The 16,008-nt window shown below is 47.2% G+C and overlaps 1 protein-coding gene across 1 annotated transcript in view; it reads left to right on the top strand.

Moving 5' to 3' along the window:
• LOC144151808 (sodium-coupled monocarboxylate transporter 2-like) overlaps positions 1-16,008 on the top strand; it is an 89,278-nt gene that overhangs the window by 8,180 nt on the left and 65,090 nt on the right. The window contains exons 4-6 of the mRNA XM_077682942.1: positions 3,232-3,299; positions 3,785-3,942; positions 11,552-11,692. Of these exons, the coding sequence (XP_077539068.1) occupies positions 3,232-3,299; positions 3,785-3,942; positions 11,552-11,692 (367 nt within the window). The remainder of the gene's footprint in view (positions 1-3,231; positions 3,300-3,784; positions 3,943-11,551; positions 11,693-16,008) is intronic.

The following is a 16,008-nucleotide window of genomic DNA, read 5'->3' as shown; positions in this document are numbered from 1 at the left end:
CCCGTTCTCGGCGGCCGCTTTTTTGATCGAGGCGCAAAGCGAAAACGTCCGTGTGTTCGAGGTTTCGGTGCACATTAATGAATACCAGGTGGTCGACATCTATCCGGATCTCTCCACTACGGCGTGCCTCATCGCCTGCGCTGAGTCGCCGCGTTAAACATCATAGTCTATCAACCAACCGACCGAGCAGGTTACGGAAACACAAGTACAAAGCTGGAAACTGGAACTGCAAGTTGCAATTTGCAGGAAGATTCTAAGGAAAGCTCCTTGGGAAGATTCTCAGCTCTACTGACACTGAAGGCCTGGTGCCAACAGTGGCAGGAATCCAGTGGTGTGCATGTGTCCTTTCAATACCATCATCATCACTTGTTTTTATTTGCTACGGCATCTTCCTGTTCCAATTATTAATAGGTTTGGCTAATCACCCTCTTACCTTTAAATATGCCCCACAGGCGGGGACGCCCTATGGTACTAACGTGATTGCTACTCCTGTGACTGCTATACTATTCCGTAAAAGCCATAACGCACGTTTCCAAGCTTAACGGGACAACCCATTTCCTAGGTTCACCTTTACTCACGCACACTAGTCGAGCAAAGCTTTATTGACGCCAAAGGCGCTGTGGTTATTGTAGAAGTTCCTTCAATGGACCCTCTAAAACTACTTTGCATTGACACCCCACCATGTGCGATGCTTCGTGGTTACTGCGATTACGTGCCATAAGAGCTCTTTTTTTTCGGAAGTCCCTATGCGGTTTGTGAAAAACGCGTCTGTAACACCAAAACTCTGAAACGATGGTACCTTCCCAGCAAAGACTAGTTAAATTTTAATTTATTCGAGGGCGGCTATAACAAAGCATATTTTAGGCCTGGGGCGGTATTCTCTTGTTTGTCCGCTTTGTGTCCGTTTCAAAAGGGTCCGTTTTGAGAAAGCCCTGATTGGCTAAAAGCAACAGCAAGATGTGACGCCATGCAAGCATGGCGGCTCTACTGCGTTGAGCCGCGGCTTCTGGAAGCAGACGACTGTTCGTCGCCTTGTTGTTGGTTCGCTGGCGGAACAATTCGCAAGGGGCACGCCCTATAGGAGGCGCGGAAAGAGATTCAAGACTGCTGTTGTAAAGAGGATCGGGTGTTTCCTCTACGGACCGCCGCTTGTGTGCGCGTTGAAACCAAAGAGGTTAGCTCTACTTTTTATTGTGGTTAGGCGGCGGTGACGCCAGATTTTAATGGCTGTCCCTAACTAAGATATTACGCGCCACAATAAAACTAAAGACGGGCATTTCCCCCCACAAGCGAAGGTGAAGAGATATGGCAAAAGACGCTCACGTCGCTTGCTGCGGCGGTAGGGCTGCCAGCGCTCGATCTGTGGCGCTAAAAAGTTAAGTTTCTGCCTGCAAATATCGCTGGTTCACTAGCCACCACCACAATTAGTAGAGTTCGCTCATTACCGGCTCAGACTTCTCAGAGTACGCGCGCTCACTAGGAATTTTAATACCGCCCAATTACTTGACAAATCCTGCCTGTGTAAGGCATTTTTGCGGGTTGCGCGGGTTGCGGGTCGCGGGTTGCGGGTTTGGCGCGGGTTGCGAACAAGTCCAGCAAACAGTTCTTCCTTCACAGCGCGCATCAAGAAGCGTAACTTCTTTTCTTCCGTCATTTCGAGATCTGCTCGGCGAAATAGTTGCTTCATCTCCTCAACAAAGATCACGACCCCTCCGTTGGGGTGTTGCGTGCGCGTTTCCAACAAAAGGGCGGCTCGTTCTTTCCGCACAACGGTGGCGAATGTTTTGGGGAACTCCCTCCTAAAGAGTGTCCAGTCGGTTAAGGAGCTTTCATGGTTTTAAAATCATGTTCGGGCCGTATCTTCTAAGTAGAGGAAGACATGGCGGAACGTTTTTTCGTCATCCCACCTGTTAAAGATGCGGACATGCTCCACTTTCTCCAACGAGTCCTCAGGGTCTTCTCCGGGGTTTCCGCGGAACGATGGTGGTTCCCGGGGCTGTTGAAGAAGGAGGGTAGTGCTGGTCATGGTGCCTGCGTTGATCATGGTGGTGGTAACGACGTCTTCTTTCTTCACTTTATCCGGAAGGAGCCCAAACTCCGGCTGAAGACCTTGCTGTCGGCGGCTGGCACGAATGGGACTTTCTTGTCGGCTTGACGAGGGTGTAGGGTGCATTTACCCCGCACCTCGACCAGATGTCACGTGGCCAAGGATGACGCAGTTTTCTTTAAGAAAAACAAGTTTATTAGAGGGAAGTTGTGCTTCCCTAACAACTCAAAATAATACAGAGGCGGCGAAGCAGCGGTCAACAAATTTACTTGCGCAGGCGAGTATCGTCGAAAGGAATGCCGCGACGTTTGCTCTGCAGGCTTTTATCTTTCGGCGCGAGTGTTTCTGGAACCGTCGATTTACATCCGGAACATTGTAGATCAGAGAAGATTATTCTGGGCTAGTGACGTTAAGATGAAACAGTCTGCTTATATGAATGAGATAGCCCTTCCATAAAACATAAAGAATAAAGACGCGCTTCGCTTGAGACTCAGATAACAGAGCAGCGTGGCCGGGCAGTAAAAACAAACAATAAATAAACAAACCCATACGTGATTCGCGGCAATATGCAGAATGGGAAACAGTCCACTGCGGCGAACGCGGCCGAGCGACCAATGTCACAATAAAACCCAACGTGGAAAAGAAAGATTTGTTGCTGTGATGGCGAAGGAGAGTGTATCAGCACCTGATGGATGAAATGATAGCGGGAACGATTCGGTCGCAGTGAAATGCTGATTGCGGCGGCCAGCAGTTCCTTCTCCCGCGACAGATGCCGCTGGCTCAACATCGCAAAACCAGCGTTGCGTTATCCAGCCTCACTAGGAAGCGCTGTTTACCCTGCGGTATTGTTCTTGCTTCGTGCCCGATACTCACAGTTTCACACAATGACAGAGCAGTAGATACCAGCAGGCGTGCATTATCATCACTGATTTTGTTTTTTTTCACACCGTGACACAGTAGCACTTACACGATACCCACAAAACATAGTCGCCAACCCTTTCCCTTTATTTTCATTTTTGTGCTAGTCCAGAAATTCGCGCAATGTTCTCACCACATTCGACCTCAGGGTGGTCAAGCCACTTTCCAAGCGTGAATTCACCCGAGAATTTTTCCCCGCAAGTACAAGTGTTTTCATTTTTCCCGCTATTACTACGAAAACTGGTTGATTTCTCTACTTTTTGCAGCATTTGATCTTCCCCTGGTGTGGTGCAATATAGTAATCGGATTTTGTGGAACGTTCTACACAGCCCTGGTAAGTTGGCTGGTGTGATATTTCCATCCAGCGTATAGCCCGGCATAACGGGGCCATGCTTGACCCAATAAAATATGTAACTTTATCATATTACGGACAACAGTTTACTGATTGCCTTCAAACTAAATTTTTGGGGGACAATACAATAACTCGACAACTTGAGTGCTGCATGCAGTGTAGAAATCATAGCTATACCGCAGTGAAATACTACAGGAACCTGTCATTTCTAACTTGGATTTCCTTGCGTCATCAACTCTATGCTGCAACGTTATGAGAGAAGAGTTTCAATGTTTTGTTAAGAAATGTGACTTCTGCCTAACTTGTGAAGTAGGAGACCTCTAATAACTGTGAAAGTTACGGTCATAAAACGTCCAGCTTCAGGCCAATTGTTTTTAATAATACTAAGCTAACAAATACCGCGTATGTCAACAACCTTTTTCGACAGACCGCTCATCAATGCCCCGTTTTCTTTTTTTAAAAAAAAGGGAGGACTCAGGGGCGTCGTGTGGACGGACTGCATGCAGCTAATCTTCATTTTGCTCGCTCCGGTAACTATCGTAGCCAAAGTCATTCTTGACTCAAACAGGGATCCCAGCACTGTGCAGCCTGTGACGGACTTTCAGGCGCGCTTATATATCGCAAAGTAAGTTCTCCTTTTTGAGATATTTTTGAAAAAGGCATTGCAGCATGGTGAACATTCACATAGGTTAGACTTTGTACTGAACGCACCTTTTATTAGCAGGTTAATTTCCACCTGTCTAAAATGCCTGTCTGGGGAATGTATTGCCTCATTACACGATTGGTGTAGCGAAGGCAAAACCTTATATGTACTGTCGGGAACAAAAGTTTGGGTGTCACGCGAACAGCCACCGAAACACATTGCAGCGCCACCCAGTGAAAGCCATCCTGCTCTCAAAATACTAGCTGTGAGGCCTATTTTTAACTGCAGGCTTCTCTGTTAAAAGGCGATGTGTTTAGTTAAAATAGGCCGCACAGCATTTCCTCGACAGAAGGATGTTTGCTTGCTCCATTGAGATTTTACGCCGTTCGTAAACAAAGAGACAAACCGTCGGTTCGGTTGGACGTGCCTCACGTATTTGCGAAAATTCAGCGCTCTTCCACTGCGTGAAAAAGGATGGCCAGCAAAGTAGTGGCGCGGAGTCTAAACGTGAGTGAGAATAGGCTTTGACCGGGTCGTAAACCAAGTGGTACTGGACGCAAAACACGTCTCTTTGTACTTGGCAAATAGCATACTACCTGTTTAATTACCCGAATAAAATTTTGACTAACTAGAGCTTTAATCTAGTGGACAAACATGGGGCTGTCAGTTTCGCTTCCGTAGAGGCCCATGTAATTGACAGCAGACGAGAAAAACACAATATATACCACTTCACCGTGAACTGTGTTACTTCAAAAGTAAATAAAACAGGGCGTAATTTTAGAGTTGTCGTAGCCGATAACTGTTCTGTACTTTGTTTCGGGATTGTTTCAATAAAACAAGAGTTACAGCCACTCTTTGTAATGATACTCCCTCCGAAGGTTGACGGGCGTCACTGTGCAGCTTTCGATGTGAGAAAACCATCATACGAAGACCAAGCTTACAACAATTCTTTTAAAGTCGGCTTCATGTATACCCAAACGCATTTCTGGGAAGACAGTCTTTCAGGAGAAATATAAGCCGTCTTGCATCAAAATATGAATGCTGTAGCACTTCTGTATTTTTATGATCTTTTTAGTGTGCTGAAGGTGTGGCGAAAAGTTTTACGATCGCCGAGATTTCAGTGGGCGCCGCAAGGGTGCGCTACGCTCATCCACGATTCTTGTCTACATCCCTCTGTTGCCGGAGACGATCTGCTGCATACTAGCCGTACACAGCTTTGCTCTAAAATAGTAGTGGGTAAAAGGCTGAATTTGGGGGTTGTGTCTGTGGGTGCGTTAACCCTGGGCTGTGTTTTTACCGCAAAGCGGTGAAAACAAAACGTTCCCATGCTTCATATTTACTCCTTTCTGGGCCTATCCTAAAACACTGGGTTTGTTATTGATTATGCGGTGCCGCCAGCAGATCAGCGGGTTACGGTTTCACCAAAGCAATATTGGACCTACCTTGGCACTGCACATGGAGTAGCCCGAAGAACTTGATGCGAGTAACACATCACTTTTTATTGATCGGGAAGTTCAGAAAAAAACATTCTGCAACATGGAATGCTGTTTTCAATCAATCAATCAAACAGCTTTATCTCCATTGAAAAGGAGGACTACGGGACTATATTCTCGAACAGCTTGACGAGGTCCCGCATAGAATAGAATAGAATAGATAGATTCTAGATTTCTTAATTGTAGGTTTACTGTCTGAGTATATCAACATTTCTGTGAAATATTTTGCGTATTTATTTCTTCACGACACTGTTTTTTTCCCCGAAGGAAGAGTTACATTGTTTTTTTCTTGAAGAGAAAGCTCTTTAAGGTAGCCTGTCATTCGCCAGAAAAACAGTGTATTTAAATTGATGGGTCAATTGTTCCTATACACACAACCTTGATATCGCACGTTTTCCCATGTTGAGGAAATGGCTATGGGGTTGGCTCACGCAGTAACAAAAATGGCACTACCTCAGGAGCTAGGATTTATTGTCCTTCATAAATGCATGCAGAGGCAATACGGACTGTATACAATGGACCGATATTGCAGCATAATGCCGGCATTGTTTGTTTAAAAAATGAAAAGTTTATTTATAGGACAGCTCCTTGATGCGATGGTCTTGTGGGTTCAGGTTTATTCCTTTCTTTTCTGTCTCACAAACAGTTCTTGCAGAAGTCATATGACCGTTAAATAAAGCCATTCCTTGCTTGAACTGAGAGCTGTTCTCTTTGTGACATCCCAGCCGAAGTCCTCATCCGACGCTGTTGCCTCGGTGACATTTGGGTGACACTTGTGAGCTTTTGTCGGGCTTTTATCGTGTACTCTTTTCTACGTGCAGTTTGCTGCCTTTTCCTTCTTTCCATTCTTTGATTAAGTAGGCCTATGCCAAGAGCGTTCTCTTCATAACAACCATATTTCAATCAAGCGATAGGGCAGACACAAAGCAAACAGGCCCCGCTGCACTGGAACAGGTGTTACGATACTTCACTCCTGTTACCGAGTACGCGGGTTGAATTCCCATCACTGCGGCTGCATTTTCATGGATGCAGTATGTACTGTAAGACGGTGGGCATTAAAACACCCATGGTGACTTAAATTTATACAGCCCAGCACTCTGCAGTGTCGCTCATAACCCGGGTCACTTCGAAACCTTAAACCACACAAACACTGCACGACGAGGAAACACTCTTTGCTTCGTCATGGTACACACCTTTCGAGTAATACGGCTCAGCATGACGCAGCACAAATGGGTTGCATAGAAATGTATCCGCGTTCCAGCTCAACCAGTTGACCTTCGTGAACAAAGCCACCCCTAAGAGGTTACACATCCCTGAGGGGTCAAGCAAGTTCTTCCATGCCACTTGACTCTTCATTATTAAAATGAGTGCTCCACCCATAGGAGCAGGAGTTGCACGAATCACAAATATTCAGAAAAACTCGTTCAATTTCACTGCCTGCAGTCATGTTCCAATTCCCCCGCTTCACCCTCAACTTGCTCTACACGAGCAAAGCTGGTTTGCCAGTTTTCCTGCCCTACAGACGCCAGTGTTTTCGGCAGGGGCTTTCAAACTTCAGCCAAACTGAAACCCGTGTTACCTCGTGTGATTTACCCCTTGACCTGGCTCCAAACAAGTTTTAACGGGTTGGCCTCGCAGTGGCATGGGGCTACGCGATGCCCTTAGTGCCTGTGGGCAACCGCCAGAATTTTGATGCGAAACACAATGCTGGGTGTGTTGATACCTAGCGACAGTTCCAGCAGTTCAACTATCACCTTCCCCTGGGACCACGAAACACCTTTATTTGTGAGCCTCAGCTTTATTTCAGCGTCGACTTGTTAGGTACTTTGTCAAGAGATATGCTGTAGAATGAAGCAATGCCCATGACAGCAGAGCTGTTGTCCGGAATGTTTGGGAAAAGCTTGTCGGTGAATGTGTTCTCAAAATAATTTCCTTCCATTTTGAAGCGGAAGTCGCGGCTGTTGTACCCCTTTGTTGCTCGGAAGTGGTCGGCAGGTCCTTCGACGTAACGTGTAGCACTGCTCCCAGCAAGTACCCGAATCAAAAAGGCCCCCTTTCTTGAGGGCGGAGCCAATCCTGTTGTGAGACCTTTCAGAAAAGCATCGTGAGATGACTTCACAGTCTTTTTCTGCCAGGCGAATTCTTTCGAGTGCCCTGCGTCGGCCAATGTTGCATCTATGTAGATTATGCCCCTGTACAAAGCAAAAGAATTACACCATCTTCCCGTGGGGAACCCTGATGAGGATGCGAAGCATCGTGGCGGTTCCGTGTGGTTCCATTGTGTTGCCGTTATGTTGAGTGATCTGGTTTTTACTAGCGCCAGAGGGAATTCCGCGTCCGGGTCCACACCGGTGGCAAAGGCACGCAAGTACTGTTGTATTACGGTGAGTAGGCGGTGGTTCTCGAGGCGCCGAAACTAGTCCGTCATGTTCTTGTCTATGTTGTCTCTGTGGTAGAATCGGTAGTCTCCGTCAGCTTTGGTGAGGTAAAGGTTGTTGACATTGGTGCACCGGCTGAGAGCAATGTACACGCCCTCCTCTTCGCAGCTTTGTCTTCTCGTTGTTCTTCTTCGGCGGTTCCCCTACGGGAAGATGACGACGGTGGTTGAACACGAACCTATGTCGTGATGGATTCTTTGGTTGGCTGATCCCTAGGGGCATCCTGCCACAATCAGCATCAGAGGCGCTGCGGACGGGGCTGGTTGAGCTGCAAGGCGCGTAGCGCTTCCCGCCACAGCTTTCCCACGGGAAATTCAGCATCCCCCTCTCTAAAGTTTTCAGTTCGTCGTTTCCGTTGACGTTCAGCTTCGCGTGCCTTCGTTGTATCAGTAGCTTCTTGACGTAGTTTGAATGAGTCAAAGACATAAGGCGCGTCCAGGATTTGTAGCGTAGTGGGAAGGGCACCGCGTACCTCCCGTTGCGGCCAGAGAGTTGTGGCATCGAAACCGGGCGCCGCTAACTAGTTCTTTTTTTATAGTGTAGTATCGCGGAGCTGTGGGTGTACGGAGGAGAGTTGCGCATGCGCAGTGAGCGTGTGAACGGCGCCAACATCAACGATGCAGGACCAGGCGATACTAAGAAATGCTCCGCATTTAAAAATGAGTGCACGAGTTAGCCCACGCGAGTAAACATGCCTACTGCAGCAGCACAAGTCTTAGCATGATCATGATTGCGAATAGGGCACGAGATAGGATGACTAAAAGACAAAAAGTACTTGTATTATTCACATGAATAATCTATTTTTAGCAAACAATACGCTGACTGCTCTTTCACATACAGCTGCTCACAAACAATCGAAAAAAGAAATCTCGGCGTTACTGCTCCCATGGCCGGTCTTTTTTTTCGCACGTAGGTGGCATTTGGCAGCCGGTTTTGATTTATCGTGAGTTTTGGGGCCACAATTTACTAATTGGGTAAGAATTTATTGGTATTCCCAGTCCTTTGCGGCGATTACAAACAAGAATAGACAACGTCGCAGCAGTGGTGCGGGAAACTCCGGTCTTTCGGGGAACGAGCGCTGTACAGTTGATGTTGATTCCTCCCTCCAGTGATGAAAAAGATGGCACTATCCAGCAATTACAAGACAGTTTTAGCCGGTTTGTTGCTTTGGCTTGTCGCACCAAACGGCGGAGATGTAGCGAATTACCCTGGCCCACACTGGCTAGCAGCCCACCCAACAAAAAACAAGTCATGAAATTCGATTGCTGTGGAAAATCTCACAAGTCTTAACCACGTTGCTAAGCAGTTTTAGGTAAAAAGCATCTCTTGCTCTCGGCTCCGTCGTCCGTCGTCCGTCGACCGTCGTCCGTCCGTCCGCACCTCTCCCCCTCTCTCCACGCCAGCTGCGCGATAGCGCTCGCGCTACTCATCACCGCAGCTGCGCGATAAGCGCGCATGCGCGTCTCCTCTCTCATCTCTTCCTCTCCACTTCATCTGCTCTATATAATAAACCCGGTCCGCGCGCCGCTCCCTCACTTGCTGCTTCGGATGAGTCACGCTGCGCCGTCCGGAGTTCCGTCGTTTTTTTGTTATTTGGATACCCAATCTCGAGAACGTTTCGGAACGTCCGAGATGCTTGGCATCAAGTCAGAGTTCCCTCGCGGCAAGGTAGTGTCATTTTTTTCTCAGTTTCAATTAAGATGCGATATTATTCTTTATTACGATTATGATGTTGCAATGCTAACATTAAACTTTATATGAAGGCACTATAAAGATGCTGTGCAAGAAAATATGCAAATAATGATTCCTACCTCCCTGGTCTTGGAACTTTTCGGTCGCCTGCAGGAAGCTGCGGCACGAGGCAAGGAGGTCCGTGCGCTCGACCAGCACAAGATTCTATTTTCTATTATCAAACGTGAAGCCGATGCCCTTCATTGACCTGCACAAAGGTCGTTTTCGCGGAGCACGGCAAGCCGTGTCTTAGTTGACAGCACACGTTTCACGCGTTTCAGTGTTGGGATCTCACTCTTGGCGTGCATGCTGTTCACTGTAAGAAGGACGCCATGAAATTTTAAGTTGTCATGCTCGACGGTTCCCGAGCTTGAAATCTTCACGACGCGAGTTATTTTTTTTGACACACACAAGGCTCGCACAGACCCTCGGGCTTCGATTTCGCGACGGCACGGGGAGATACTCCCGTCTTCTCGCTGAAAACACTCACTGCAGTACCCTCCGCACAGATTTCTCTGGAAAACGCATCCTGGTACGGGCCTACACATTTCCAATTAATTGAATGCCATTCCTTGGAGGGACCCTGCATCACTCTGTTCGACTTCTTTTCACACCCTAAATGTTTTCAGAACGTCCTCACCAAATACACTTGGTACAGAAACCTAAGTCTTCGGTTATCGAAAGTATTCCGAAACAAATTATACGGGAATTAGCCGCTAACACGACGCTATGATTACGCATAGTTTTATTTACTTCTGTATATATTTTGTTCGCACTGAGTAGTAAACGTTATATAATAACTGTCGGCTGTCAATACCTGGTAATCTACCAAGGGAGTATGGTGAAAGAAAATGACTGTTTTTTTTTTTTTTTGCCGGAAAACTTCCGGACTCAAAGTAGATTAAAATTTGCTGCTAGGAAGACCGTAACATTACGCAGCAGATCTCTAGTGATCATCGTTGCTCTTAAGTTGGACAGGAACTAAACACTTTTTTGGTCTACACAAAATCTGAAACACGTGGAACGCTGTTGGTCGCATTAGAGAAGTGTTAGCCCTCGTGGACTCTTTTCGCGAATGATATTCGGGTGGGCGTTCTGTGAACGCCGGCCCGGTGGCTTATTTCGCCAACCTCGACAACTAACGTTTCCGGCCTTGGAAAGCTATTCCCTAAGCACGTCGTAGGGCCGTCTAAAGGTGTTTCTTCTCACACCGTGAATCGGCAAATAGTGCTACAGAGTCAGAAACATACGAATTAACATCGACGGCAGGCCAGACAAATAGCGGGCGACGCTTGATAATTGGGGAACAGAAGCAGTGCAGGCCGCTTGAGTGGCTTCCGAACGAGTTAAAAAAAACAATCGAGCCAGAACAAAGTCTGCACGCGCAATCGGCGACCAAGGACAGGTCGCTATCCATAGAGCCGGTCGTCGTAAAAATAGAGCCCACTGCTGTGTCTCGGTAGCAGACGCTCTTCTCACATGGTAGCGCTGCAATACCTTTTGTCGCTGCTGGCGTGGAATGAAAACTTTTATCTCCGACATTACATTTTGTTCGTTGTGCGGCTGAGTAAAAAAAAACGTGCACATTTTCTTTATCTTCCACAACCTGGAGGTTGTCGACAAACGTGGCATTTAACGCACCATCCTTTCTATGTATACAGTACTGTGTCATTACCTCGTCACCTTGTTTTACTTTCGACGCCAAACACGAATTGCCATTTGTTACAGCACATTTAAGTTCTCTTAAACAGTATTTGCGTAGATTTCCACGCGGTAGCTTGTTCCTGGTACTAATCAAACTGTGCATTTAAAATATTTGCAGAAGCATGTGCTTCGCTTCACTATACGTTAAGGCAGCATGCTGGTAGATGGAATGTATTGCGATGTAGTTTATAACGAATAACGCCGATTTATTTGTTCCCTGTAAAGCATAAAATTTGACCTAACGAACGACGAGAACATCTGGTCGGCATTCCTAGGATCTCTGACGTTTGCCATGTACAGAGTTGGTTTGGACCAAGTGGTGACTCAAAGGTTTCTGGCTTCACGAACGCTGGGAGAGGCACAAAGGTGAGTTTATAAGCGCCACCTTCATGTTGTGGGCAACTTTCAAGCTAACGCGTCGGTGGGGAGTTTGTTTGATTTCATTTGGTTACGCTGATGTTATTACATCCCTTAGATTTGTGGGGAATTTTCTTCGCAAGGCGAGGAACTCCGCTCCTCGCCTCCCGACGAAGAACTCCTGCTAAGACTGAAGCGTCTCCAAGTTCCTCTCGCCGAGCAAGAAGAAAGCCGCGAGGCATTGTTTTGGGGCTATGCTCGTATTGTCGACGATGTATATATAACTTCGCCCGCATTGCAGCTCCGCTGATCGATGTTACCGGGCTGGTATCACGTTCCCTTGGAATAACGAGCAACAGAGGGCGTTCGATGCACTGCGGTGAGGGTTGCAAACACCACCGGCCGTGACCCATTTCAACGAAAACGTCGCCACCACGCTTAACACCGACGCCAGTAACATTGGACTCCGAGCGGTTGTTCTTCAATGGCAAGACGGTACAGAAAGGGTGATAGCGTACGCCACCCTAACGTTGTCCGCTTCGGAAGCCTCCAAAAAGGACTGCCTCGCCGTGATTTAGACAGTCCTTAAACACCGACGATACATGTATGGCCGTCTATTTGCAGTGGTAAGCGACAATCACTCACTGTGCTGGTTGATGTGCATCAAAGACCCGTCTGGACGATTAGCATGGTGGAGCCTTCGACTTGAAGAATTCGACGTCAATGTCGTTTAAAAGTGCCGCCAAGGGCATGCCGACGCCGATCGTCTAACGCGAGCATGAGCTTTCCTGCGTGGCGTATGACTACACAGATGACGATGCTTTTCTTGGCGTGCTTGACGCATCCTCCATGTCGGAGCAGCAACGGGTGGACGCCGAGCTGCGGCCGCTGATTGATTTATTTGAGGAACGTTCGCCCACTGTCCCGCGGGCGTTTTCGAGAGCGCTGTCATTCTCCTCTCTCCGCGGTGGTATCCCCTATAAAGCGAACTTTTCTCCGTCTCGCCGAAGCTACCGGCTTGTTGTTCCCGCAGTACTTCGTAACGAGGTTCTGCAGGCTTGCCACGATGAGCCGACTGCATGTCACATCGGCTTCCCCCGTAGTCAAAGTAGGATCCAGCACTCAGACTACTGGATAAAGCTTTCTGCGGCCATGCGGCATTACCTGCGCACGTGCCCTAAATACCAACAACGGAACGCGCCACTACTCCGGCCGGCGGGCCTACAGAACCTGCCCAAAACCCCGAGAAGCCGTTTGAACAGGTCGCAATGGACCTGTTGGGACCATTTCCGTCGTCTTTGGAAACAAGTGGAATATAGTCGCCACCGACTACCTGATTCGGTACGAACAAACAAAAGTTCCTCAATGAGGAACTGCCTTCAGGTTGCTGAGCTTTTCATTACCAACATCGTTATCCGCAACAGTGCCCCAGCCATTGTTATGGCGGATAGAGGTAAAGCGTTTACTGCTGGGCTTGTTGACGCAGTGGTGCAAATCAGCGGTACTTCACATCGAACCTCAACAGCGTATCACTCGCACACAAAGGGGTTGCCCGAACGTCTCAACAAGGCAATGGCGGATATGCTGAGTATGCACACGAACGCCGAGCACAAGACCTGGTACGCCGTATTGCCATATGTCACATTCGCTTACAACAGGGCTAAACAAGACACGACCCGGATGACGCCGTTCTTTCCTGTATATGTCCGACTCATGACCACTATGTGGCACCCAATGCCGCCTAATGACACCGGAAAGGACAACATGCAACTAAATGAGTTTACGGAACGACTGGAAAAGGCCCGTCAGCTGGCGCGCTTACAAATAAAGCGCCAACAGCACTGTGGCACCCACCCTTACAACCTACGTCAGAGGAATGCTGTTTTCATACCCGGCGAATGAGTCTAGGTATGGGCCCTTGTCTGACGTCGAGCACTCTTTAAAAAAACTCAAAAATTATATATATATATATATATATGTGTGTGTGTGTGTGTGTGTGTGTGTGTGTGTGTGTGTGTGTGTGTGTGTGTGTGTGTGTGTGTGTGTGTGTGTGTGTGTGTGTGTGTGTGTGTGTGTGTGTGTGTGTGTGTGTGTGTGTGTGTGTGTGTGTGTGTGTGTGTGTGTGTGTGTGTGTGTGTGTGTGTGTGTATGTATTCACCCCTTCCACGCATTATGACCGTGAAGCCCATGAATGTACCTTATATACAAGTTTAACACTGTCTTGAGCGGCATACATGAACACACAGGTCGATTGTCTTGCTTGCCCAATCAAGTACCGCAGAAGGCTGATGCAGCGAGCAACTGAGAAACTTCGTTCTGAAAGAGAAGCGTTTTTACTTCTTTTCTCTCGTTTTTAAATCTTTTTATTGTGTACTCTGTACGCAATGTACTTTGCACTGTGCCAGTGTACTGCTTGCGTATTGTTGCCGTACTGCATTGGCACGAATGTACATAGGTTTCACCATTGTACCCCTTGCTTTATTTTTTTAATATTATTATTTTGTGTCCTTTTGCACTGAACAATTGCTATTGGGAATATGATCTTTCATCAATGTTCTTCGATGTAGCCCATGCTTTATTTCTTTATTAATATTCTGTGTCCCTTTGCACTGAACAATTGCTATTGGGAATATGATCTTTCATGTATGATCTTCGGGAACTTCATGTGGCACTGTATATCGGCCTTTTTGTATGTGCTATTTAGCCTCATGTCTACCTATTTTTCGGTATTTATGTGATCTAGCGTATTGTCCTTGCATTGCACGACCTTGCCTTTCTGCGTCAGCCTCGTGGACGGTTGTCACGTTTTACGCAGGAAAACGTTTCCGCCACTTTGTGAGAAGCCACGTGCTGTTTGGGGCGTTCTTCGAACCTTTTTCCTCCCCGCATTACCCCCCTGCCGTTCGCGCGCCCCTCCCACTAAACCCCCCCCCTCTCTTGACTCAATCCCATTCTTCCTTCCTTCCTTCCTTTTTTTCGCTTTTTTGCGTGTGTGCGTGTGTTAACGCTTGCACTAGCCGTCCAAAATTAACTCTGGCTTCTCCAACCTTTTCTCCTAACCAGTCAATTTCCAGTCACGAAGGGAGGAAGAAGAACGAGCAGGCAAGGCGCGGAGCACATGGGCTCCCACCTTGAAGGTCAGAGTTTGCGTTTTCCGTGTGATACCGCTACTGCAATTAATACAGTCGGCTGCCTAACATCAAGACCGATCGATTGACACAAGTTTCAACGCTCTCGGACCGACCATTCATCCACAAACGGCACTTGAAGATCGCACCGCCACTCCTTCAGATCCCAGGACTAACTTCGGCACCGTGGCTGTGGCTGCAGCTGCTACGCCGGAGCTTTCGATGAGTGGTCATTCTCCAGCAGCGATGGAGCCAAATCCCAACGATAACATAATGGAATTCGATGAGCTAAGCGGCCGTACGTTATCCCAACCCGGCCGCGTATTTCCAAACCATATCCCGTAGGGGCCCAGGCCGACCACACCCCCTAAGCAGGGGCGCAGCCAATGAGATTAAAAAATTGCAATTTTATAACCTCCTTGGACGCAGCACCGAGACGTCTCTACCTATATGTGCGCGACTCCATGCGAGGTGGATTTTTTTCTTTTTTCCCCCTCCCCTCGTTTCGGCTGCTTTGCGGGCGGACGATGGTTTCGCTCCGCGGGCAACTTGTGTTGTACTATTTATATTTTTATTCCTGCTATTTCTTGTTTATACATTTGTATACTTTTTTGCGTGTGTGCGGCTTACAGTTGAGGCACGAGCTGTGACACAATGCTTTCGAATTAAAAGGCCAGACACTACAGAAATATATATATATATATATATATATATATCTATATATATATATATATATATATATATATATATATATATATATATATATATATATATATATATATATATATATATATATATATATATATATATATATATATATATATGTGTGTGGTAGCTAAAAATGCGTCGCAAGAAACAGACGCAAACTGCTCATCTATACCCATCAGTGGATCTCTTAAGTTCACAATTTTTTGCCGCTACTTGGAATCCGAGATCACTATCGCAAAAATGGTGCGCGAAGGAGATAACTTTTTTACTGTGTTTTATCTTTGCTGCGACTACTGTGACTTCAAGCTCACCGGCAACTACTCATTAGTCCCAGCGAAAACAATATACGTATCTGAGTGAGTGTAACACTACATTAATTGAGAGGCCATGGGGCCCTGGGGGAGCAAGGATGAGGAGAAAAGGGGAAGGTCACAACTCGCACAATGAACACAGTGGCAGTCTTGGGGTCCTAATCGCAAAACGAACACA

This window comes from Haemaphysalis longicornis, unplaced genomic scaffold, assembly GCF_048455015.1.
Source record: "Haemaphysalis longicornis isolate Haplotype H1 unplaced genomic scaffold, Haemaphysalis longicornis Haplotype H1 scaffold_9, whole genome shotgun sequence".
NCBI lineage: Eukaryota > Metazoa > Arthropoda > Arachnida > Ixodida > Ixodidae > Haemaphysalis > Haemaphysalis longicornis.
The sequence above is the reverse complement of the archived record's forward strand: the minus strand, read 5'-3'. Positions and strand labels throughout refer to the sequence as shown.